This window comes from Bos indicus x Bos taurus, chromosome 22 (genome assembly GCF_003369695.1).
Source record: "Bos indicus x Bos taurus breed Angus x Brahman F1 hybrid chromosome 22, Bos_hybrid_MaternalHap_v2.0, whole genome shotgun sequence".
NCBI lineage: Eukaryota > Metazoa > Chordata > Mammalia > Artiodactyla > Bovidae > Bos > Bos indicus x Bos taurus.
The window spans coordinates 28,587,050-28,611,479 of record NC_040097.1 but is presented as its reverse complement, the minus strand read 5'-3'; the positions used below and the strand labels follow the sequence as shown (position 1 = coordinate 28,611,479).

Sequence of the window (24,430 nt, the reverse complement as noted above, 5' to 3'; positions counted from 1 at the left end):
TTGTCACCCAGAGGGTCACGAGACATGCTTCCCCCTTCACTTCCTGCAGATCTTTCTTCAGATGCCACCCAACCAGTGAGGCCACCCCAGGCTGTTCTCTTATTCTGCTTTATTCTTCTCTGTAACCCTATCACCACCTGACGTTAGGAAATCTATTTGCTTAGGTGCTTACTGTGTTTCCCCAACCGGAATGTTAGCTGATGAGGTGGAGAAACTTTGCTTTGTTCACTGCAGTGTCCTCAGCTCCTGAAACATAATATTCCTTCAGAAATAGTTCTTGACTAAATGAACAAACTAGCTCAGTCAGTAGGGCATGAGAATCTTAATCTCAAGGTCGTGGGTTCGAGCCCCACATTCAGTGAAGTTTTGGGGTTCACTGGTAGCTCAGACGGTAAAGAATCTGCCTGCAATGCGGGAAACCTGGGTTTGATCCCTGGATTGGACGTTCCCCTGGAGGATGGCATGGCAACCCACTCCAGTATTCTTGCCTGGAGAATCCCATGGACAGAGGAGCCTGGAGGGTTGCAAAGAGTCCGACATGCTAAGCGCAGCACAAATGAACAAAGGGATCTGCTTTACATTTTAAGAAACTTGCTCTAGCCACTGTGGCGGGGAAGGGTGGGGAATGGTAAGAGCAGTCAGGAGGCCGTTTCTGATGCCCAGCCGAGGGACAGTGTACTGGGGTGGGCTGGAATGGTGGCCGCACGTGCTATAGGAAGAAGCTAGGAATTTGGAGCAGGAGGCTGCTGCACGAAGGGGACTCTGTCCAACGAGAATGTTTACAGTCTATAAAGTTTTGGAAACATCCAGGACGAGGCCGTGTGTGTTGAAATGGATTTGTGTCTGTGTGTGTTTACTCTTTTTCATTATGGAAAATAGCCCCAAGCCAGTGTAAGCTGATTGCGAGTAGTTCTCTGAAAGTCATTCCGTTAAGGAAACAGAGGGCAGAGAGCAGAGTGAGATGTTTCCTCCCACCCCTGTAAAACAGGGTCAGTCAGGGACCCCGGCTTCTGTGTTCTACCAGCTGCAAGTCCCCGCCCGTGCCCAGCCCAGGGTGTGGAAGCTGGCAGTTTCTGCAGTTCTCGTCAGCGCTGACTGTCAAGTGATCTCTGTTTCCTGTGCCCGGCCCTGTGGTTAAGCTCTGGAAGGTGCCCTCTTTGGCCTGACCAATGCTGACAAACGTTTCAGACCCCTGGCTTTCTCTTCGTGGCACTCTGTGGAAGTTGATTATCATTCTGACCCTGGCCCAGATCATTCCCATCCCCTGGAAATAAGGATGGATGGACCCTTTGGATTTGCCTGGATTCCTGGGAGGAAAAAAAACTTTCTTTCTGCTCTTCATTAGTGTTTAATTAAAAGCTTGCTATCCCTAAGTCTTTGGCTATGTCCAAGCTTTTTAAAATTCTGCAAGCACAGACAATATAAAGAGAGTTTGACCCGTTGAGTTACAAGAGCTGGGTTATGGTGTCTAATTATCAACCTCAAATAATGACGGAATCATTCGGAGAAGGCAATGGCAACCCACTCCAGTAGTCTTGCCTGGAAAGTCCCATGGATGGAGGAGCCTGGTGGGTTGCAGTCCATGGAGTCGCTAAGAGTCCGGCACGACTGAGCAACTTTACTTTCACTTTTCAGTTTCACGCATTGGAGAAGGAAATGGCAACCCACTCCAGTATTCTTGCCTGGAGAATCCCAGGGACAGAGGAGCCTAGTGGGCTGCCGTCTATGGGTTCTCACAGAGTCGGACACGACTGAAGTGACTTAGCAGCAGTAGCAGCATAATCTTTCAGAACAAAAAGGAATATGAGGCATTTACAAAATATTTCCTGAAGACAAAGTGCACTTACTTTTAACCAATAGTTAAATATCAGCTTTTAAATGTAATCAGAGTTTTAAGTTTGAAGCAGTTTGGTTCAGGATATGAAGAATTTTAACCATCAACTCATATTTAAATTTATGGGGTCTTTCCTTCCTTAAGATTTTGTATATTAATCTTTCTAGGTATTGATGCCAGATATAGTTCCAGCTAAGCTCATGAGATTTTTTCCTGTCAAATTCCTTCTGGAAATGAGATTTCTTTTAGTGAATGTATTTTTCCTTTAATAAACTTCAGAAACCAACTCTGAGTTTGAAAAAAATTTTTTCTGAGATGTTAGTGCCAGAGTCTGAACAGTGCCCTTTATTCACTACCAAATTGCATCAGTTTAAGTTTTTTTTTTTCAGGCTCAGGCATTACATTAGGTCACAAATATAGCAAAAACTTGCCACACCTTTATGCTGTGAATTGTGTGTTTTAAGTATTTAATTATGTCTTTCTATCCTTTTCTTCCCCACCCTCTTTTTTGGTATACTTTCTCTGCGTCAAATAGGTCACACTTAAATGTGTAAATAAATAACATATGTGTGTGTATACATGTATATATGAAAAATGTATAAATACACGTACACATATGTGCATGTGTGTTTATATATGTCACTGTATCTGAAGTTTTTCCCCAAAATAAGACCACGAGCCAAATATTTACCAGACATCACTTTTCTTCCCCTAATCTTCAACATCACTTCTAAATTTATATTATAGCCCTGAAGTAAATATCTAGTACCAATAATATGGTTGGGTTCCATAATAGATTGTATTCTTCAGGAAGTTGCTATCAATTTTGATGAAGTCCAGCAAATGAAGATTTGGTCAACAATGTCACTTGTTTCCCTTGGTTTAAAAATGAAGAAAATACAAAATCAGAGAACTGGTCGTGTGTTCCTGGTCACCTTCTGCATTGGCTCAGCTCACTGATCTGTGAAGTGAGGCCTTGGCATGGGCTGCCATACTGGAGGCTGCTGGGTGGTCAGTAAACAGCAGTAGGGCAATTCACTCAAAGTGCAGCTCTTGCGTCTACCCCTTCCCCAGCAGCTCCATCCAAGGAGGACCAGGTGGGTAGTTAAGAGCTTGAGGGACCTGTGAGGAAAAAGAGGAAGCAGCCTTCCTTGGCCCATGCAGCTTCATTTATTATTTACAGATATTAATGACATCAGTCTGTTTTAATGGAACATGTAATGAGATGAACAGCTTTATCTATTTCCTTTGAGTGATTTGCACATACCCTTTGGGAGCTAAGGATGTTGGAATCAGATAAATATGAGCTCTAATCCTGTTCCTTATGCCTTCCTGGTTGTATCACCCAAAGCTTAATACCTCATTCTTTTGAGCCTCAGTTTCCTCATCTATGAAATGGGAACATAATATATCATCATACTGTTGCCAGCTGTTTTTTGTTTAGTTTTGATTTTTTGGCCATGCCATGCAGCATATAGGATATTAGCTCCCTGACCAGGGATTGAACCCCTGCCCCGTACATTAAGAGCACAGAGTTCTAACCATTGGACTACCAGGGAGGTCCCTGTTGCCAGGTTTAAGGGAAAGGATGCCCTTGTGACTGCTCATAATGGTGTCTAGAACATTGTTGGGGGCCAGAATGAGGCACTCCGCTGGTGGCAAAGGTCATGAGGAAGGAGGCTTGACATACGCAAAGGCGGGATCGAGCCTCAGGAGTCCCCCTGGAAATCCTCGAGCATCTACCCCCATAACCAGAGCCTGCCTGCTTTACTACTTTGTGCTCCCACCTACACCTCTGACTTTACAGGGGGCTGTCCCCCACCACCTCTTTCGGAGAAGGAGTTAAACTAGAGCTCCAGTTAATAAAAACTCCTGGGCGTGACAAGAGTGTTTTAACCTACAAACTCCTCTGAAGGTTCTCTAGCCTGCCTGACAGGCTTGTCTGGCCACATGTGATTGCTCACAGCCTCCCAACCATGAGAGGCACGAGATGCTTTAAACCTTCTAAAAACAGGTTCCTTAGAAAAGTTAGAAAACTATTAGTATAAGTATAATGGGCTGATTAGAAATTGTATTGGTGAAGGGTTTTTCATTTGTTGAGCCAATGTTTGTTGCTAAGTCTCCATATCCCCTGCCCTTACACACATTAATGAATATATAGAAGAAATAAGTATTAACCTTTGATATTAATCACATTAGACCTTAGGCTAAGTAAATTCTTTCCTTAACTAAAACCCACTACACCCTCACCCTATAGGAATGTAACTTTATTTGGGTGGCATCTGTTTTGAGAATAATCACCCCTGGAGAAATAAGTGTCCTGGTTGACTGACCGCTGTCACAAGGAGAGGGTCATAAATTGTCAGCAGGCCCCCTGGCCAGAAGATGATGTAACACCCCTAAGACCTCTGTATACATTTGTATGAAGCACCTGACTTTGATAAGTCAGGACTGCTGACCCCGCGTGACTTTTGCATAACATCTCAGTGTATAAAAGTAGACCATGGAAAATAAAGAACTGGGATCAGTTTCTCGAAATGCTGGTCTCCCCATGTCGCTCGCTGTCTCACTCTGGCTGAGTCTCCATCTGGAGCGCGGAACCCACCAAGCTTACTAATTTTGCCTGGGCTTCTAAGATCCGACCGGGGAGGCCTCAGTGTCTCCTCTCCTTCGGGAGAACGGAAGGATGCCTGTGGCCTACGTAAGTGGTGCAAACTTCTTGTCTTGAAGTTTTATTGGTCTCCCGCGTAAACCAAGCTACTCAGCCTCTTTTCTCCACTGAATTTTCCTACTGAGCTATCCTCATTCTATTACTCTTTACATCTCTAATTAATATCTAATTGAAGCTATTGTATCCTGATCCTCGCCATCGCCATCCCCGCTTCAAATACCCTGGATCAGCCGGGGCTGGACCCCGGCAGAACGACTAGAACACAGTACATTGTAGTTTAGGGAAAAGGCCTTGGTACTGAAATACGCCAAAAAAGACAAATGTTAGAAATGGGATACTCACTTCCTCTCTCATCTCAATGAAGTTATCTTAAATAAGGATAAGAGATGAGGTGGATATTTTGAAGCAGAATTTAATTATAATCTGATAAATTGTTACAACCTTTTCATAGAAGAGTTTAGTTGTATCTAATCAAAACGTAAGATATGTGCCCTGTTTGATCAAACATTTCCATTTCAGGAAGTTGTCTGAAGGGCGTAATGGAACATGTGTAAGGATTTTCATAGCAGAATGATTTGAAATAGCAAACCAGTGGAGACATGAATAGGAGGATGATTAGTAGAATGATAATCCCTCCAAAACATGGGATTCTGTGACATCAGTAGAAAAAGTGAAGTAGACCTATACGTCACAGCCTCCCAGAATTGTCACTGATCTATTTTGGGGTGAAAATAAACACAAAAGACAGAACACTATACAGGATGTGTGTGTGTGTGTGTGTGTGTGTGTATGTATGTGTCTATAGAGGTGGTGCCTGTGGTAAAGAACCTGCCAGTGCAGGAGATGTAAGAGACACAGGTTCGATCACTGGGTTGGGAAGATTCCCTGGAGGAAGGCATGGCAACCCACTCCAGTATTCTTGCCTGGGAAATCCCATGGACAGAGGAGCCTGGCAGGCTATAGTCCATAGAGTCGCACAGAGTCAGACACGACTGAACTGACTTAGCATGTGGCACATAACAGAGAGACAAAAAGACATAAATAAATGTGAGAAGTGTGTATCTATGTTCTTGTACATGAGAGAACAGGGTTGGAAATACATAGACCAAACCATTTATAACGTTTACCCCAGGGAAAGGTCAGTAGACAAAGGGAAAGGTTTCTGCTTCTTTTACTTCAGTCATTCTGAATTTCAATTGCCTACAGCAAGGATATATGTGATTTTTTAAAAACTTCCTATTCAAAACATCTGATCCAGGCTGTTGTGTACAGTGTTTCTGGGGAGCAGGAATGTGTTTAGTTTAGCCTTGTGTCACAGCACCTGGCATGTAGCAGTGTCTCTGCACGAGTATTATTTTTGTGTCTGTTTAATGATGACTACTAGCCATTACTGACGCAATTACTGCTGTTACCCAAAGAGTGTGTGGTGGAGTCTGGCTGCTCGCTGCCCAAAAGCCAATAAACAGGCCACATTGGTGGAAAGGGAAGTTTGCTCTATTTCAGATGCCGGCAACTGGGTGGTGAGGGTGGTGGCCTCACCAGCAACCAGTGGGGCAAGAGCTTTTATAGACAGAAAGAGGGAGCTACTGGCAGAAATGGCACAAGTCCGCTCTGACAGTCATCTTCAAATTGGTCATTGCTGGTCTGACCAGCATCATCTTGATTGATTGAGGTATAGTTAATCTTCCCAGAGTTCATTTGTTCCCATTTCTCTGAGGCCAGTTCTAGGAACTGTGGAAGCTTATGTCTTGGATCAGAAGATGAGATGGCTAGATGGCATCATCATGAAATGTTCATGCAATGAACGTGAACTTAAGCAAACTTCCGGAGATGGTGAGGGACAGGGAGGCCTGGCGTGGTGCTGTCCATGAGGTCACAGAGTCAGACACAACTGGACGACTGAACAGTAACACGAATGTTGTGAGTACAGTCTGGTCATCGTGAAGTTAACTTCTCCACCTGGTATTTTAGTATCTATAAGACATATCACAGGATATGGCACAGAATATTATCTATAGCCCTTGAGAAAGATCTTAAGGTCCTTGACTGTGCTTAATGACTACATTATTATTATTTAGCCTCCTTTGTTTTCCTTTGTTTCCGCATTTCTCATTTCTCTGATTAAATTCGCTCTTTGACTAAAGTTTACGAAAGACAATAGACAGACAGAGGCCATGGTGTGTGGGGGGGCAGGGGTAGGGAGCAGTGGCAAGGACCATAGGGTCTTGCTTCTTTCACTGCCAGGGAAATCCTGACAGTCCAATGCCTAAGACTTCACCTTTAAATGCAGAAGGTGCAGCTTTGATCCCTAGTCAGGGAACTAGGATCCTACATGATTGTGGCCAAAAAACTGAAACTTAAAACAAAAGTAATATTGTAACAAATGCAACAGACACTGGAAAAATCAGATCAGATCAGATCAGTCACTCAGTCGTGTTCGACTCTTTTCGACCCCATGAATCGCAGCACGCCAGGCCTCCCTGTCCATCACCAACTCCCGGAGTTCACTGAGACTCAAGTCCGTCGAGTCAGTGATGCCATCCAGCCACCTCATCCTCTGTTGTCCCCTTCTCCTCCTGCCCCCAATCCCTCCCAGCATCAGAGTCTTTTCCAATGAGTCAGCTCTTCACACGAGGTAGCCAAAGTACTGGAGTTTCAGCTTTAGCATCATTCCTTCCAAAGAAATCCCAGGGCTGATCTCCTTCAGAATGGACTGGTTGGATCTCCTTGCAGTCCAAGGGACTCTCAAGAGTCTTCTCCAACACCCCAGTTCAAAAGCATCAATTCTTCGGTGCTCAGCCTTCTTCACAGTCCAACTCTCACATCCATACATGACCACAGGAAAAACCATAGGCTTGACTAGACGGACCTTTCTTGGGAAAGTAATGTCTCTGATTTTGAATATGCTATCTAGGTTGGTCATAACTTTCCTTCCAAGGAGTAAGCGTCTTTTAATTTCATGGCTGCAGTCACCATCTGCAGTGATTTTGGAGCCCAGAAAAATAAAGTCTGACACTGTTTCCACTGTTTCCCCATCTATTTCCCATGAAGTGATGGGATCTGATACCATGATCTTCGTTTTCTGAATGTTGAGCTTTAAGCCAACTTTTTCACTCTCCACTTTCACTTTCATCAAGAGGCTTTTGAGTTCCTCTTCACTTTCTGCCATAAGGGTGGTGTCATCTGTATATCTGAGGTTATTGATATTTCTCCCAGCAATCTTGATTCCAGCTTGTGTTTCTTCCAGTCCAGCGTTTCTCATGATGTACTCTGCATATAAGTTAAATAAACAGGGTGACAATATACAGCCTTGACGAACTCCTTTTCCTATCTGGAACCAGTCTGTTGTTCCATGTCCAGTTCTAACTGTTGCTTCCTGACCTGCATACAGATTTCTCAAGAGGCAGATCAGGTGGTCTGGTATTCCCATCTCTTTCAGAATTTTCCACAGTTTATTGTGATCCACACAGTCAAAGGCTTTGGCATAGTCAATAAAGCAGAAATAGATGTTTTTCTGGAACTCTCTTGCTTTTTCCACGATCCAGAGGATGTTGGCAATTTGATCTCTGGGTCCTCTGCCTTTTCTAAAACCAGCTTGAACGTCAGAAAGTTCATGGTTCACGTATTGCTGAAGCCTGGCTTGGAGAATTTTGAGCATTACTTTACTAGCATGTGAGATGAGTGCAATTGTGCAGTAGTTTGAGCATTCTTTGGCATTGCCTTTCTTTGGGATTGGAATGAAAACTGACCTTTTCCAGTCCTGTGGCCACTGCTGAGTTGTCCAAATTTGCTGGCATATTGAGTGCAGCACTTTTACAGCATCATCTTTCAGGATTTAGAATAGCTCAACTGGAATTCCATCACCTCCACTAGCTTTGTTTGTAGTGATACTTTCTAAAGCCCACTTGACTTCATATTCCAGGATGTCTGGCTCTAGGTCAGTGATCAAAAAAATATTTTTTTAAAGCAGTATTTGTATTCATTGGGGAACCATAGAATTTTTTATGGTTAAAGTAAGTCCATACATTTTTTTTATAGAGACGCATGGTTTTTAGTCAAAGTCTTTTATTAATGGTGTATATTCACCATACATTTTCTAAACATATATGACTCACATACTACAGTAATGTAAAATTTTACAGAGGTGAGATCATTCTATACATCTTAGTTTGAAATGTATTTACTTACATATTTTAGATACTGATCTATCTCATTATTTTTTTATAACCATTGTGTATTCAATGGTATGAATGTACCTCAATTAATTTCACCAATCCCCTATTAATAAACATTTAGGTTGTTTCTAGATTTTACTAAGACAGAGGTTACCATGAACATCCTTATGTAAAACATTTGTGGGAGAATTTCTGGAAGATACATACCTTGTTGGGAAGGACATTGAATTTCCAAAAAGTTGTACCAATTTCTGGTGCCACTGAGTGAGCAAGAACCCTTCTTTTCCATATCGTAGCCAACAACTTTTGATTTATACTGTGGTACTAGCGAAAAAAAAAAATGTTTTATATTTGTTTTCATTTTATCTCCTTACTTAGTGAAACTGCTTTTCAAAGCTTTCCTGAGGGTCCTGATTCTTGGAACACTGGAATTGTACGTGTCCGAGAGTGTCAGGAATGCTTCCCAGGTGGCGCTAGTGGTAAAGAACCTAACCTGTCTGCCAGTGCAGGAGACATAAGAGACATGGGTTCCATCCCTGGGTTGCAAAGATCCCCTGGAGGAGGGCATGGCAGCGCACTGCAGTATTCTGGCAGCCCACTCCAGTATTCTTGCCTGAAGAATCCCATGAACAGAGGAGCCTGGCAGGCTACAGTCCGCGGGGTTGCAAAGAGTTGGACATGGCAGAAGCGACTTAACATGAAGCAAGAGAGGGTCAGGGGAAGCATACTCTGCATTTCATCACAGTATAAATTAGTTTGCATGCTTTAGAGCAAATTGTAGTCTCTTAGGAAGTGTTTGTCCTCTCATAGTGATACAGAATTTCCTTGTATAGTTAAAATAAGTTTGTGTAGAGCATTGCTGGTTGAAATCCAAGTATCACAAAGACAGATTTTCATGTAGTCTCTCTGCCATGTACTATATAAAGTCTTAGGATTTACAAATAGCTGAGAATAGTTATTTCTTTTCACATCCATCATACTCTGGTTTCATACCATGGTTTCCCCACGTAGTATTTAGTGGAGTTCAGAAATCTTGTTTTATTCTTATCTGTAAACATTCTCAACTTCATTTAGATTAGCTTGAAAGAGATCACCAAGGCTTTAATTTTTTTTTTTTTTTTAACAAGGGATAAAGCTTAGGGCGGGAGAACAGAACCGTGCACCATTTATTTTCCCTTTTTCGCCTTTTTTCTTTTGAATGTCTGAGGCCTGTAAGCTTATTTGGCTCTCTAAATCCATATTTATTAACTTAAATATAATTTAGCCAGAGTTGAATTGTTGCAGTGAGATTTCATAGCAACAAGCGACCATGAAACTGTCATTTGTCTCTTTTTGGGGAGGCACCAGAACTGATTACTTGGGAGACGATTTGTGCTCTTAATGTCATGGTGATTTGAGATTGCACCCTGAAGGTGAGGATGGGGTGACATGAAGATTCATTTGTGTACAGGCTTTCTTAAGGGCCAGCCTAACTGAGAGGTAAATTGAAATGACTAGAGGAAGCCCCTCAAAGAGGGCGTTTGTCATGTGTTAGCTGGGCAGCACTCGCTGTCGGCGTTCTGTTAAACACGCCAACTCCCTTCTGGAGGTGCCACCAGGCAAATGGCTAAAAGGCAGTTCTGCATGCAAGCTTCCTACCATGGCCACCAAGGGGGCCAGATTATCCTGTCTGCTCCCTGTTCACCCAGGGGGGCAAGCCCAAGACCTCAACTTGGCCTGTGATACCCCTGTGCTCCTGCGCTCTGAGTTCTGAGCTAGAGGAGAGAACCATGAAAAGAGCAGTGGGGGCAGGACACAGACAAGGTAGTTGTATGACATGGAATACAACTCCAGGTGTTTGCTCCCTTATGGGTTCTCTTGTTTCCTGTTCATCTTCTAAGCCTGCTTACAAGGGCCATGTCTTTTTTCCTTCTTCTATCCTGAGAGGTCTTAACTGGCTCAGAGATCAATATCACCTCCCATGTGTCTTGAGAATATCCTGACTGATCCTGAAGCCAGTCCTTACTGCTGTTTTCCATGTCGTAGAGTACACTGTTGTTGCTGCTGTTGTTTAGTCACCAAGTTGTGTGTGCTCAGTCACTCAGTCGTGTCCAACTCTTTGCAACCCAATGGACTATAGCCCACCAGGCTCCTCTGTCCATGGCATTTCCCAGGCAAGAATCCTGGAAGGGGTTGCAGTTTCCTTCTTCAGGGGATCTTCCCAACCCAGGGATTGAACCCAGGGATGGAACCTGCGTCTCCTGCTTGGCAGGCAGATTCTTTACCACAGAGCCACCAGGGAAGCCCCATAGAGTACATACATGGTGCTAATGTTTGTGTGGTACCAGGGTAAATGTATATGACGCTGCTCAGAGCTTGAGGTGACAATCTGCAGGATCTTAGGCTGCCTTGAGGGCTGAGCAGACCAGTAGCTCAGGATACCCTTCCCCCTGTTACATCCACAAACAGGTTGTGAAGCTGTGGTCAAAGCTAATCATGATGACCTTATTCCTTTTGCTCATGATTGGTTTAGGGTAAGCATATGACCTAGGTGTGGCCAATGGCATGCAAGGCATTGATGCATTTCTTGAAAAGCTCTTTTTACTCCTAAAAAGAGACATAGAGAAAGAGATAGTCCTTCTTTTGGAGTAAGGATGTGGTACTTGGAAGAGTGACCACTATATGCAACCATGAGAAAATGTTAGTTTCAGGAGAACATGCTGAGTGGAAAAAATGGAAGGAATTTGGGACTTTGATGGCAGTGCTATTCTGTGGACCTCACCAACCTTGGAGCTACCCTCCCTTTAGATAGTAAGATAATCGATTCATAACATTGAAGTTGTTTTTACTTAGATTTTGTTTGTTGTTGTTCTTCAGTTGCTAAGTCATTTCCGACTCTTTTCAACCCCGTAGACTGCAGCATGCCAGGCTCCCCTGTCCTTCACTATCTCCCGGAGTTTGCTCAAACTTACGTTCATTGAGTCGGTAATGCCATCCAACCATCTCATCCTCTGTCGCCCAGTCCTCCTCCTGCCCTCAATCTTTCCCAGCATCAGGGTCTCTTCCAATGAGTTGACTCTTCCAGTCAGGTGGCCAAAGTATTGGAGCTTTCATCATCAGTCCTTCCAATGAATATTCAGGGTTGGTTTCCTTTAGGACTGACTAGTTTGGTCTCCTTGCTGTCCAAGGGAATGTCAGGAGTCTTCTCCAGCTCCACAGTTTGAAAGGATCAAGTATTCAGTGTGCAGCCTTCTTTATGGTCCAACTCACATCTGTACATGACTACTGGAAGAAAATAATTTTGTCTAGATGGACCTTTGTCGGCAAAGTAATGTCTCTGCTTTTTAATATGCTGTCTGAGTTTGTCATAGCTTTTCTTCCAAAGAGCAAGTGTCTTTTAATTTCATGGCTGTAGCCACCATCTGCAGTGATTTTGGAGCCCAAGAATATAAAGTCTGTCATTGTTTCCACTTTTTTCCCATCTATTTGCTATGAAATGATGAGACCAGATGCCATGATCTTAGTTTTTTAATGTTGAGCTGTAAGCCAGCTTTTTAACTCTCTTCTTTCACTGTCATCTAGAGGCTCTTTAGTTCCTCTTCACTTTGTTTGATACTTACTACAAAAAGGATTCTGATATAAGATCTGCTCAGGACTTGAGGGTCACAACTTGTAGAAGGTTGTCCAACCAAAAAGGTGCTCAAGAAAAGAAACTTCTGAGGAAAGAATGGAATAGCTGAAGTTGTACTGGTAAAAGGAAAATGTTTAAATTCAAAGTAAGTTAGATAAAAATAGAAGGAAGCTTTTTTTAAGTGCTTTACATTAAAAATCACAAAACTTTTTTCATTAATATGATAGTGGTCTTGACCAGAAATATTTGCCAACATCTCAGCAAAACTTTAGAGAAAGGAAAGATTTTTGCAGTTTTAACAATTGCAGGAGGCAGAACTGCATATAGGTCAGAAACCTGGCCCTGGAGCCAAACTGTCTAGGTTTAGATCCTGCACCTGCTACTTCCTGCTCTATGACTTCATGTAAGTTACTTAACCTCTCTGGGCTTCATTTTTCTCATCATCTGTAAAATAAAGATAATACTAGTTCCTACCTCAAAGACGTTATTGTGTATATCTTTACAAAATATAGGAACAGCATTTGGTGTATATGTACCATGTAAGGGTTTGCTAGTATTAGTTAGCAGTTATCATCAGGTGGCACTAGTGGTTAAGAATCTGCCTTCCATCCCTGGGTCAGGAAGATTCCCTGGAGAAGGGAATGGCAACCCACTTGAGTACTCTTGCCTGAGATATCCCATGGACCGAGGAGCCTCGTGGGCTACAGTCCATAGGGTTACGAAGAGTTGGACACAACTGAGTGCTCGAGCACACACACACAGCATAAACGATCATCCAAATCTGCTGCTGCTGCTGCTGCTAAGCCGCTTCAGTCGTGTCCGACTCTGCGCGACCCCATAGACGGCAGCCTACCAGGCTCCTCCGTCCTTGGGATTCTCCAGGCAAGAACACTGGAGTGGGTTGCCATTTCCTTCTCCAATGCGTGAATGTGAAAAGTGAAAGTAAAGTCACTCAGTCGTGTCCGACTCTTAGCGACCCCATGGACTGCAGCCTACCAGGCTCCTCCGTCCATGGGATTTTCCAGACAAGAGTACCGGAGTGGGGTGCCCTTGCCTTCTCCGCATCCAAACCTATGCACATGTTAAAAAAAAAAAAAAGTCACTTAAACACAGGTGCTTCTATGACTACACAGTCACTAAAATGGCTAAAATAAGGTCTGTTATACTAAGTGTTGGCAAAGACCTCTCATACATTACTGATGGGAGTGTAAAATGGTGTGGCCCTTTTGGGAAATCGGGCTTCCCCGGTGGCTCAGACAGTAAAGAATCCGCCTGCAATGCAGGACACCTGGGTTCGATCACTGGGTTTGGAAGATCCCCTGGAGGAGAGCATGGCAACCCACTCCAGTATTCTTGCCTCGAGAATCCCCATGGACAGAGGAGCCTGGTGGGCTATAGTCCATGGGTTCACAGATAGTCAGACACGACTGAGAGACTGACGCTTAACACTTTGGGAAATGGACAGTTTCTTAAAAAATTAAACATGCATCCATCCCATGATCTGTTAGCGCCACTTCTAAGTATTTAATCAAGAGAAATAAAAATTTATATACATACTCATATACAAACACACAGACACACATACACACAAGACTTGTAAATGAATGTTCATAGCCTATTTCTTTATAATACCTCCAAACTAGAAATAGCTCAGGTTTCCATTAACAGAAGAGTAAATAAACTGTTGTATATGTATACAATAGAATACCTACTCAGCAATAAAAAATGAATTAACTGCAAATATATCCAACACCATTAATGAATTTCGAAAACATTTTGCTCAGTGAAGGAACACTCATCAAAGAATACATACGTTCTAATTCAATTCATATGATGTCCTAGAACAGGAATAGCTGATCTATGGTAATAGAAATCTATTCTAATCTATGGTAATAGAAATCTGAACAGTGGTTGCTTCTGAGAGATGGGGAAAGATTGGGCAGAGGCAATTGGGAGAATATTCTGCAAAGTTCTTTATCTCGGTAAGGGTGTGGACAATATAGGTGTATACATTTGTCAAACTTGATCAAGTTGTAATACCTAGAGGATGTATATTTTGCTATTTATAGCTCTGTTTTAAAATGAAACAAAAAACAATAGCAGATGCTGCACAGGTCTTGGAAAGTAAATGTACAAGATGAGCATCTTTTCATCCTGGGTAGCAAGAAAAATATCAAAAACTATGAGTCATGTCTGAAGGATACAGTAGTTGACTTGAGGGATTGTCTCCCAGTGGCCAATACGGGACAGTTTGAACATCGACAAAGACAACAACTTAAATTTTATTATGGCACATATAATATATCTAAATACATATGTTTATGAATACTTAAATAAAAAACCAATTTGGCTACCATTAGAAGTGCCAACTTACTATTTTGAAAACTGGTAAATAAAGGTGAAGAATTGAGCATTCGCAATCTCTGCTTTATGAATTGTACCACTTAGTAACCCATTCATGGATGAGAGGAAATTTCTCACTTGAGAAATAGTCTAGCTCAAAGTAAAGGGTGATAGAATTGGAAAGTCATCATATTGAAACCCTTAGTCAATTAAATGATCTAACTATTGAGCTAACATCACAAGGAGAGGTAGCCCAAATGAGAAAACACAGATTGGTGACCAGTGAAACCATCCTGACAAAAAGAGACCTGATTGGTATCTGACCAAGCTTTCAGGCTCAACCAACGTACAGGAAATACAGTGAACAAAATACAGTGAACAAAAATGACACCAGAGAGATGTAATCAACAGAACTCAGATGGTGGGAGAACTGGCAGAATAAACAGCCCAGTTTCTTCAACAAATAAATTATAATGAGAGCGAGACAGAGAAGAGGCAAAAAAGAGGGAAAGATGAATGGGAGAGAAACTTCTAGATTAACAGAGACCTAAGAGAAATAACAACAAAATGCATTTGTAAACAGTTTTGGATCTTGATTCAAACAAACTTGGAAAAAAAATGCCTTCAAAAATTAAGTGGAAATTTGAACACTAACTGGATATTTGATGATTATTAGTTAATATTGGGCATTTGGGGGTAATTAAAGTTTTATATTTTTTAAAAATGTCCTTAGCTTTTATATTGGAATATTTACAGATAAAATTTTTTTGACCATCTTAGATTTGCTCCAGAGTAATACATAAAAAGGACAGAAAATGGATGAGAATATTAATGAAACAAGATTAGCCATGTGTTAAAACTGTTAAAACTGGTTGATGGATACATGGAGGTTCATTATACCCATCTGTCACTTTTTGTAAGGACTTGAAATTTTCCACCATAAAAAGTTCTGTTTCGATTTCAAAGGAACACAAAGTGGGAGAAAAGGGGAAAACAAAACAAAAACCCAGAATCTGCAGAAATACAGGAAGGAAATCTAATAGCATGCCAGCATGCCTGAATGTTAACCCCTGGACGTGTTTCTCCCTGTCTGCAAGAGCCGAATGAGAAGGCTGTGTTTAAGACGGAGAGCTCTGGGTTTGAATCCTGTTCTCCTACACCCAGTTGTGAGGACTTCTCTTACCAGATCTTCTGAGCCTCTGTCTCAGCTGTAAAATGGAGATGAACAAGTACCCACTTCCTAGGGTCGCTGTCAGGATAAAAGAAGAATCTATGTAAAGCACGGGGCACAATACTTGGCACCAGTTGGCACTGAATAAATATGGGCTGTTGACTATGAGTTTACTGCATGGAACATTTAAACTCAGAAAATAAACCAATGAATATATGCACTTTTCAATGAATGCTGGAGCATTTTTGACGGCCTTTTTCTGTTTGTTTTTCCAAATACGGGAGTGAGATTAGATTTTACAGTGTCCATCACCTGAAAAACGGCAAGTGCCTTGTGGTAAAACCAAGTCACAAGTCATGGGGCTCTCATCTTGTGAAACAGATAGAAAAGGAATCCTCCATAAGGCTTGCCTTTCTCCCTTACTTTTTTCACCTCTGTTTTTCTATTTTTGGTTAAGAAAGCAAGAGAAGCCGCCTAGAACAAGAAACTTCCCTCTTTTGCTGCCTGGAGGGGAATGTGAGTAATGGACTTTTCCATCAGGGTTGTTTTTCCTGGATATGGTGTGCCCCCTCCAACTGCTGGAACACGTGATCCTGAGGGAGACCTTAAATAAACTTCAAATGTTCCTTATCAGTCAGCAGTGCTGTCCCAGTTCTAGTAAATTATGAATTTGTTTTCTGCATTTGCTGCTCTTCCTTTTTGAACAGAAGTCCTATTCATTCACAGTATGAGTTGAGCAATTTCCATATGCCCCACAGAAGGCAGAAGTGGTCCTGAACTCAGCCCCCAAATATGCACATGGCTGGCTCTTTTTTTTTTTCTTTTTCTTTTTTTGCTACAACTGGGGATTGAACCCAGGCCACAGAAGTGAATAGCAGCAGATCCTAACCACTAGACCACCAGGGAACTCCCTTGGCTGACTCATTTTTTTTTTTTTTTCTTATAAATGTTTTGTTTACTGGGGTGCGGAATGGGAAGAGCTAATACAAGAGGATATGAAGAGATGTCTACCTTCCTTCCCTTGTAGCCCAACCCCATTCAGCCAGACCCTAACATACTGCACTGAAAATAAATTTCATATGCAGTAACACACAGTAACTTAAAGATCAAGGCAGCTTAACTGGGCTGTTCTCAGGCTTCCTGTGTAGCTCAGTCGGTAAAGCATCTGCCTGCAATGCGGGAGATCTGGGTGCAATTCCTGGGTCGGGAATATCCCCTGGAGAAGGAAATGGCAACCCACTCCAGTGTTCTTGCCTGGAGAATCCCATGGACAGACGAGCCTGGCAGGCTGCAGTTTGTGGGATCTCAAGAGTCGGACATGACTTTAGTGCTATCTCTTTCAGATGAAAGAACTGTTCATTTGACTTGAAAAGACACTTGTTCAAGAAAGTTTCTGCTTAAGTTTTTTCTTATATGCCTCAGGTGTTTTTTTGTGGAGGGTGGAAGAAGGGGTGGTCTTTGTTGCCCTGCAGGCTATTCTCCAGTTGTGGCAAGCGGGGGCTACTTACTAGTTGCAGTGCCTGGGCTTCTCATTGGGGTGGCCTCTCTTGTTGCAGAGCTCGGGCTCTAGAGCCTGCCAGCTTCGGTAGTTGTGGCACATGGGCTTAGTTGCTCTTAGGATTGTGGAATCTTCCCGGATCAGGGATCGAACACAGTGTCTCCTGCATTGGCAAGCAGATTCTTTGCCACTGAGCCACCAGAGAAGCCCGTCCCCTGGAGGGCTCCTTCTTCATCTTCAATCCCTCCATGACTCTTCGTTGCATCCTCCTGCTTTAGTTTCTTCATAGGTCTTAACCCTCACCTGAAATTAACCATATTTATTATTTTTTAAATTTCTTGCCCCACTCTGGACATCTCCCCCATCATCACTGTGTCCTCACCACCTAGCCCAATACCCAGCAAAACTAACTACATAATTGGTAGGAGCCAGTGCATATGGAAAAATGTGAGCCCCAGTGTTCAAAATGTATTAAAAATTACAAGACCACAGAGCATTAAGCCAAGTGTAGTGCCCTTTTTTGCAGGTATTACAACCATTATATAAGCAAACCCTCTCCCCCCAAACAGTTATTGGAATGAATGCAGATCTAAGGAAAACTATCAGGAACCTAAGGAACACTGGTGTCCGGATTGATAAATGATGGAAAACAAGACCTAGCCTGTGTGTGAAGGGGATGCATGAACCCTCAACTGCAGGGTTGCCTGTGAGGTGAGAAATGAGATGGTCATGCGGCTCCCGTTGAGAAACACTGAGTCTGGGCTGTAAATCCCCCGAGGGTCAGGACCGTAGTGTTTTCATCTTGGATTTCCCTGGCAGGGCTTCTGCACGTACATAGTGGTCCATGAATATTTGATAGGAACTGGATCAGTTCTCAAGGCAGAATTAGAGAAGGTTGAGGAGTTATGAAGGAAATATTCTTTTCTTTAATGCAAACCTCACCATATTCGGGAGGAGATGAGCCGGTCTGAAATTAAGTTTGTCCTTTTAGTTTATGATGAGTGGTTCAGAGCTGTGCTTGGCCGTCAGAGTTTTAGAAAACTGCAGCGCTTTGCCTGTGGTGGGATTTTATGGTGTGTCTGGCATTCGTTTGATGTATGATGTGTTCTGTGATGAAAGTGATGGTTTTGTGAAAGTGCAAAGCTTCTGGTAAGGATTCCTAAGACTGTATTTCTTTAAAAATCGGGTCTACACTTTGACATTTTTTCCCCTAAAATGATGGACCTATTTCCCTTGTCCCACTTCTAGAGATAGTGAAAGCCCCACAGAGTCACCAATACTCTTGTCCAAGCTCACCAGTTAGTGATCATCCAATTATGTCACAGTTTGCATTTTATAGGCATAATTCCACTTATGCCTATATTTCATTTGGACTTACTCTGGGGGTATAATTTCATTTTCTTTTCTAAAATTTATTTCACTGCAATAGTTGATTTACAATGTAGTAGTTGTAGTTGATTTACAATGTTGTGTTAATTTCTGTGTGGTTTTTTTTTTTTTTAATTTCATTTTCAGTGGGACTCAGCAGAGCTCCCTGAGCCTGCATTTGCATCCCACATTAAGCCCTGGCCCGGGGCTGACTGTCAGAGAGGAGCCAAGTGGAAGAGCAGCGGTTTCAGGTTGGGTGTAGAGAGTTGCCACTCTTCCGGTGTGCACCTTTCTATGCAAATTCTAGAGGACAGGGTCCTGTCTAAAGCACAGACCACAGAGCTCCTATCTGATACCAGTGCTGCAACAGCTATCCTTTCCCCAAGACGGAATCCCTGGTACCTCAGCCTCCCAGTGTCTTTGCACCTGGGGCCCCACCCAGCTCCCCAGTTCCGTGTTGATAATCACTCATCTTATAAACAGTATTGGTCAGTTGATGAAGGGTATTTGGTTCCAGTTGTCCTGTCTCTTGTGAACTACTGTATTAGATAGAACCTTTTTGTTTGCAAACCAATTAAAAAAAATTTTAACTCGCTTAAGTAGAAGTAGAAATTATAGTGATTCAGACAGTCTTTGGATTCTGTTTATCTCCAGCTCTTCTCTCTGGCCTGAAGTACTCTGGTACTCCAGGTCTCATCCTGGCAGCTTTTTAACTCCAGAACAAAGACAGACACGCTTCTTCCCTGTTCCCTTTAACTGGGAATATAGGAGACTGGTATTTTTATTGCTATTCCTGAATCTGGGCTTCCCTGGTGACTCAGTGGTAAAGAATCCATCTGCCACTGTAAAAGATGTGGGTTCGATCACTGGATCAGGAAGATCCCTTGGAGAAGGAAATAGCAACCCACTCCTGTATTCTTGCCTGAGAAATCCTATGGACAGAGGAACCTGGCAGACTATAGTCCATGGGGTCGCAAAAAAGAGTTGGGCATGACTTAGCAACTAAACAACAATTCCTGAATCACATGTTTATTATCCTTTGATATAGGGACATGAGGTTTCACTCTAATCATTTGGATGGTGCCCTCATGGAAAAGCAGGGATCATAATTAGAAAAGGCGAAACAGAGTTAAGATGGTTGAAAACAACACACTTAAGCTGTGATCGTATCCTGGTTTTAGTCTTCATGTGTGCTCCCACGGCCATAACCTGACCTTGCCCCAACCCTGTATTTGGTCTGTCACTTTACCTGGTCCTTCAGGTCGGCTTTAGCCTCCTGGATTTAGCTCATTCTATTGTCTTGATTATGAAACTATTTATCAAAATTCTGATTGTCCTTCAACAGTGAAAAATTCTTTCCTTATCTTTGGAAATGTCACACTAGATCTCTCCGTAGACTTTCCAACTCAGGGAGAAAAGTCACCATTTATTGAGCTTTTGCTGCTATATGTCCCCAAATAGAAGGTTCCCCCAAATATAAAGTCACTCCCCATGTTCCAACTAAGAAGATTCAAGACAAGTGTTTTACCCAGCTTGGTGTGTATGTGCGAGTGCTCAGTCATGTCTGACTCTTTGTGACCCCATGGACTGTAGCCCATCAGGCTCCTCTGTCCATGGGATTCTCCAGGCAAGAATACTGGAGTGGGTTGCCATTTCCTTCTCCAGGGGATCTTCCCAACCCAGGGATCAAACTCATGTCTCCTGCACTGGCAAGCAAATTCTTTACTACTGAGCCACTTGGGAAGTGTCTTACCCTACTTGGAGATATAAAAATTTAGGAATGTAGATGAAATAGTCCAGTATCTTCTTCCAGTACTTAAGATTATTTGCCCTGTGGATTAAGAATTTGGGTGATTGCTATCTTGCACTTTCCCTCTTTATGAAGTAATTTTTTTCAGTCTCTCTACATGCATCTGTGTGCTGTGTTGGCCCCGAAATGTAAGCCCCTGACTGAATCATCCTTCTAGCTTACTCAAGCACGGCATCTTTGCTTCTGCCCAAGTCATTTGAGCTACAGAACTTTTTCTTTCTTTTTTTTTAATAATTGAAGTATAGTTGATTTACAGTATTGTGTTAGTTTCTGGTGTACAGCAAAGGTATTAAGTTACACATATATTTTTCATATTCTTTTCCATTATGATTTATTACAGGATATTGAATATAATTCTCTGCATTATACAATAGGACCTTGGGTTATTTATCCATTCTGTATATAATAGTTTGCTTCTGATAATCCCAAACTCCTAACCCATCTTTTCCAATTCTCCCTCCTTGGCAACCACAAGACTGTTTCTGTTTCATAGATAAGCTCATATGTGTCGTATTTTAAGTTAGACATGTAAGTGATATCATATGATGCTTATCTCTATCTCTCTCTGACTTATTTTGGTCAGTGTGATCATCTCTAGATCCACCCATGGAGCTGCAGATGGCATTATTCATTCTTTTGTATAGCTGAGTAATAGTCCATTTCATATAAGTATAACATCTTTATCCATTCATCCGTCGATGAACATTTAGGTTGTTTCCATGTCTTCAATTCTGTTGAGTTCAGTTCAGTTCAGTCACTCAGTCGTGTCTGACTCTTTGCTACCCCATGGACCGCAGCATGCCAGGCCTTCCTCTCCATCACCAACTCCCAGAGTTTACTCACTCATGTCCATTGAGTTGGTGATGCCATCCAGCCATCTCATCCTCTGTCGTCCCCTTCTCCTCCTGCCTTCAGTCTCTCCCAGCATCAGGGTCTTTTCCAATGAGTCAGTTCTTCGCAACAGATGGCCAAAGTATTGGAGTTTCAGCTTCAGCATCAGTCCTTCCAATGAATATTCAGGACTGATTTCCTTTAGGATGGACTGGCTGGATCTCCTTGCAGTCCAGGGGACTCTCAAGAGTCTTCTCCAACATCACAGTTCAAAATCATCAATTCTTCGGTTCTCAGCTTTCTTTATAGTCCAATGCTCACATCCATACTTGACTACTGGAAAAACCATAGCTTTGACTAGACAGACCTTTGTTGGCAAAGTAATGTCTCTGCTTTTTAATAACATGTCTAGGTTGGTCATAACTTTTCTTCCAAGGAGCAAGCTTCTTTTAATTTCATGGCTTCAGTCACCATCTGCAGTGATTTTGGAGCCCCAAAAAATAAAGTCTGTCACTGTTTCAACTGTTTCCCCATCTATTTGCCATGAAGTGACGGGACCAGATGCCATGATCTTAGTTTTCTGAATGTTGAGTTTTAAGCTGACTTTTTCATTCTCCTCTTTCACTTTCATCAAGAAGCACTTTAGTGCTTCCATGTCTTAGCTATTATAAATAGTACAGCACTTTTTCAGTCTCTGTGTATGTTACTTCACTGGGAGTATTATTGTGTGAGTATTTTTTCCTCCTTTATGGGGTCGCACAGAGTCAGATACAACTGAAGCGACTTAGCAGCAGCAGCAGAGTTGTATATGCATGGTCTTCCAGCATAACCACCTACTGCATGGCCAAGTAGCGTTAAGTAACCTGGTTACTCTAGCATTCAGCCCTTCCGATTCTAAGGTCACATGCCTATAATTATTATTGAATTGGCAGTAACTCCTTTGCTACCGATTTCACCAAATGATCTTTATAAGCATCCAAACTTGATATTGAATTAGGTTGTTTCAAGGTATTGTGTCTCCCCGCAACAGTACACTGTAATTCAAAGGAATTATAGTCTTTGAGTTTCTGAGGGACATTTCTGAGGGACAGGGATTTTGATAGGAGAGAGGGCACCTCTCCTTTTATTTAAATACATGGTGTATGTCTATCTGCCAGTCAGATTCCTTGTGTTTTGTATGTCCAATCTCATTTAATTCCTCCAACACCCTTAACGAGATAGGGCTTTTTATCCCCATTTTACTAAGAAGGAAACAGATTCTCAGAGAGGTCAAATAACTTACCCAAGAACATATGGCTACAAAATGCCAGGCTCGTCTGGCTCTAGAATACATGTTTTCTTAGTTACACCACACACTAGCACAAAAGTCCAGAAGATTCTTTTTTCAGATGGGAAAAACAGGGTACCACATCACAGCCTCTTACCTAGCCATTCTATAATTAAAAAGTGGGGTTTTTTTAAACTGAATTTTATATATTTTTCTCTCTACTTGACTTTGAAGTATAATGGATTTTGATTATTCCCTGTCCATTGAGTTCATTAGTAATGATTTTGAAGTGCAAATGATGAAATAAATCCTTTTTCAAGACCAAGGTCTTTCTCCCAAGATTTTCTGTTTGTGACTAACATCACTGATGCCAATTCTAATGTTAACCCATGGAATTTGGAGTTTCCTTTTGAGTGTAAATGCGAATGGTGTAGAATGGCTGTGAATAGCACAGCTGAGTTCGGTGTTATTTCTGTTTGTGTTTATTAAATTCCCTGCCTGTTCAAAATGTGTACGGACTGAAGAGCCAAAACTGAAGTTTGGATTCCTAAATGTCCTAGCCAATCTCCGAATAATTATCCAATGCAGATGATGCATGACCAATAAACAACATTTCATCGTGTGTTTACACGTGTTAGGAAGAAAGGCTTTAGGTGGCCAAAAAAAAATAGCAGAAGTTTTGGGTTGTTGGTTTTTTTTTTTCCTCCCATTGCTCTCCTGACTCATGTTGAAAGGCTTTTGTTTCTAATCAAAGCAACAAACGGTAAGGTCATTTCCTTGCGATTATATGGCAGCGGAAGGCGTCGGGGTTTTTAGGTCCCTACTTCCACCAGCTTGTATTTGGAGAAAACACACACACAAGTGCTTAATACATGTGTCCTTTGTCCTGCCCGTTCTCTCCAGTCCCTTTAAATGAGCCGAGATCATGGTTCAGAGGTAAGAATAATTTCTCTTCTAATCTTTTGATTGCAGACATCGTAATGGTGCTTCTTGAGCTCTTTCTGGCATTTCTTAGAGAATCGAGGGCAGATTTTAATATTTTACAGGGGAGAATTAACTTAAGTACTAATATTTCAGAACCCGACTTTCAGAAAAGGAAACTCCAAGAAATGTTTGTCTTCACTCTTTTCAAAGAGTTATTCCTTCCCCCAAAGACCTGGATCTGCTCCAGTGTGATAGCACTGTGAAAATCATCCTTAACATTCATCTTTTGGAGGGTTTTCCTGTCATTGTGTTGAATGTTATCTCTGCCCCCTTAAAGGTCCTAAAAGGCTGATTTCTTGTTTTCAATTTCAGAACTTTGGTAATTGTTGAAGTGTATAATTCCACCTCACTGCTCCCCACAACCCCACCCCAAAACCATTCTCTTTTTTTCTTTTTTTTAATTGTAAAGAGTTGAGCTGTTATACGGATGTGGAAAGGACAGAGCAAGGGCAGGAACGGTGTCAGTAAGCAGCATGGAAATGCTTTGAGATTTGCTGTTGTTAATCATCTCAGCACAGTGTGTTGGGAGCCATCTCTATTTCTGTGAGCATTTGGCAGGAGAGATCCTGTGGGGGACTAGAACTCATTAGTAGCTTTTCTAAAAGGACCTTTTATCATACATCCCTGTCTTGCCTTGAAACAGCAGCAGAAAAATGGAATTCCATCCCTCAGTCTAGTTTATGAAGATTTCATGCAATCAGAATTCAGCAGTTCAAGGTAGAGACCTCAGCAATGCCATTTTCGGGGATGGCTATCAATTAATTCATAAAACCTTTATGATTTGTCAAAGGAAGTCCTACATCCTAATTAAAGGGAAGCCTTTTTTTTTTTTTTCTTTCCTCCTGTGGATTGTGGCTATGGTAAGTTC

General features: G+C 42.1%; 1 protein-coding gene across 3 annotated transcripts in view; it reads left to right on the top strand.

Annotated features, from left to right (window-relative positions):
- The window catches only part of FRMD4B (FERM domain containing 4B), a 360,291-nt gene that overhangs the window by 177,001 nt on the left and 158,860 nt on the right, over nucleotides 1-24,430 (top strand). The window contains exon 1 of one of the 3 annotated variants that reach the window (XM_027523805.1): nucleotides 23,418-23,514. The exons of the other annotated variants lie outside the window; for them this stretch is intronic. Within the exon in view, the coding sequence (XP_027379606.1) occupies nucleotides 23,491-23,514 (24 nt within the window). The 5' untranslated portion in view covers nucleotides 23,418-23,490. Of the gene's footprint in view, nucleotides 1-23,417; nucleotides 23,515-24,430 lie in introns of those variants that run through there. 3 annotated transcript variants of the gene reach the window in all.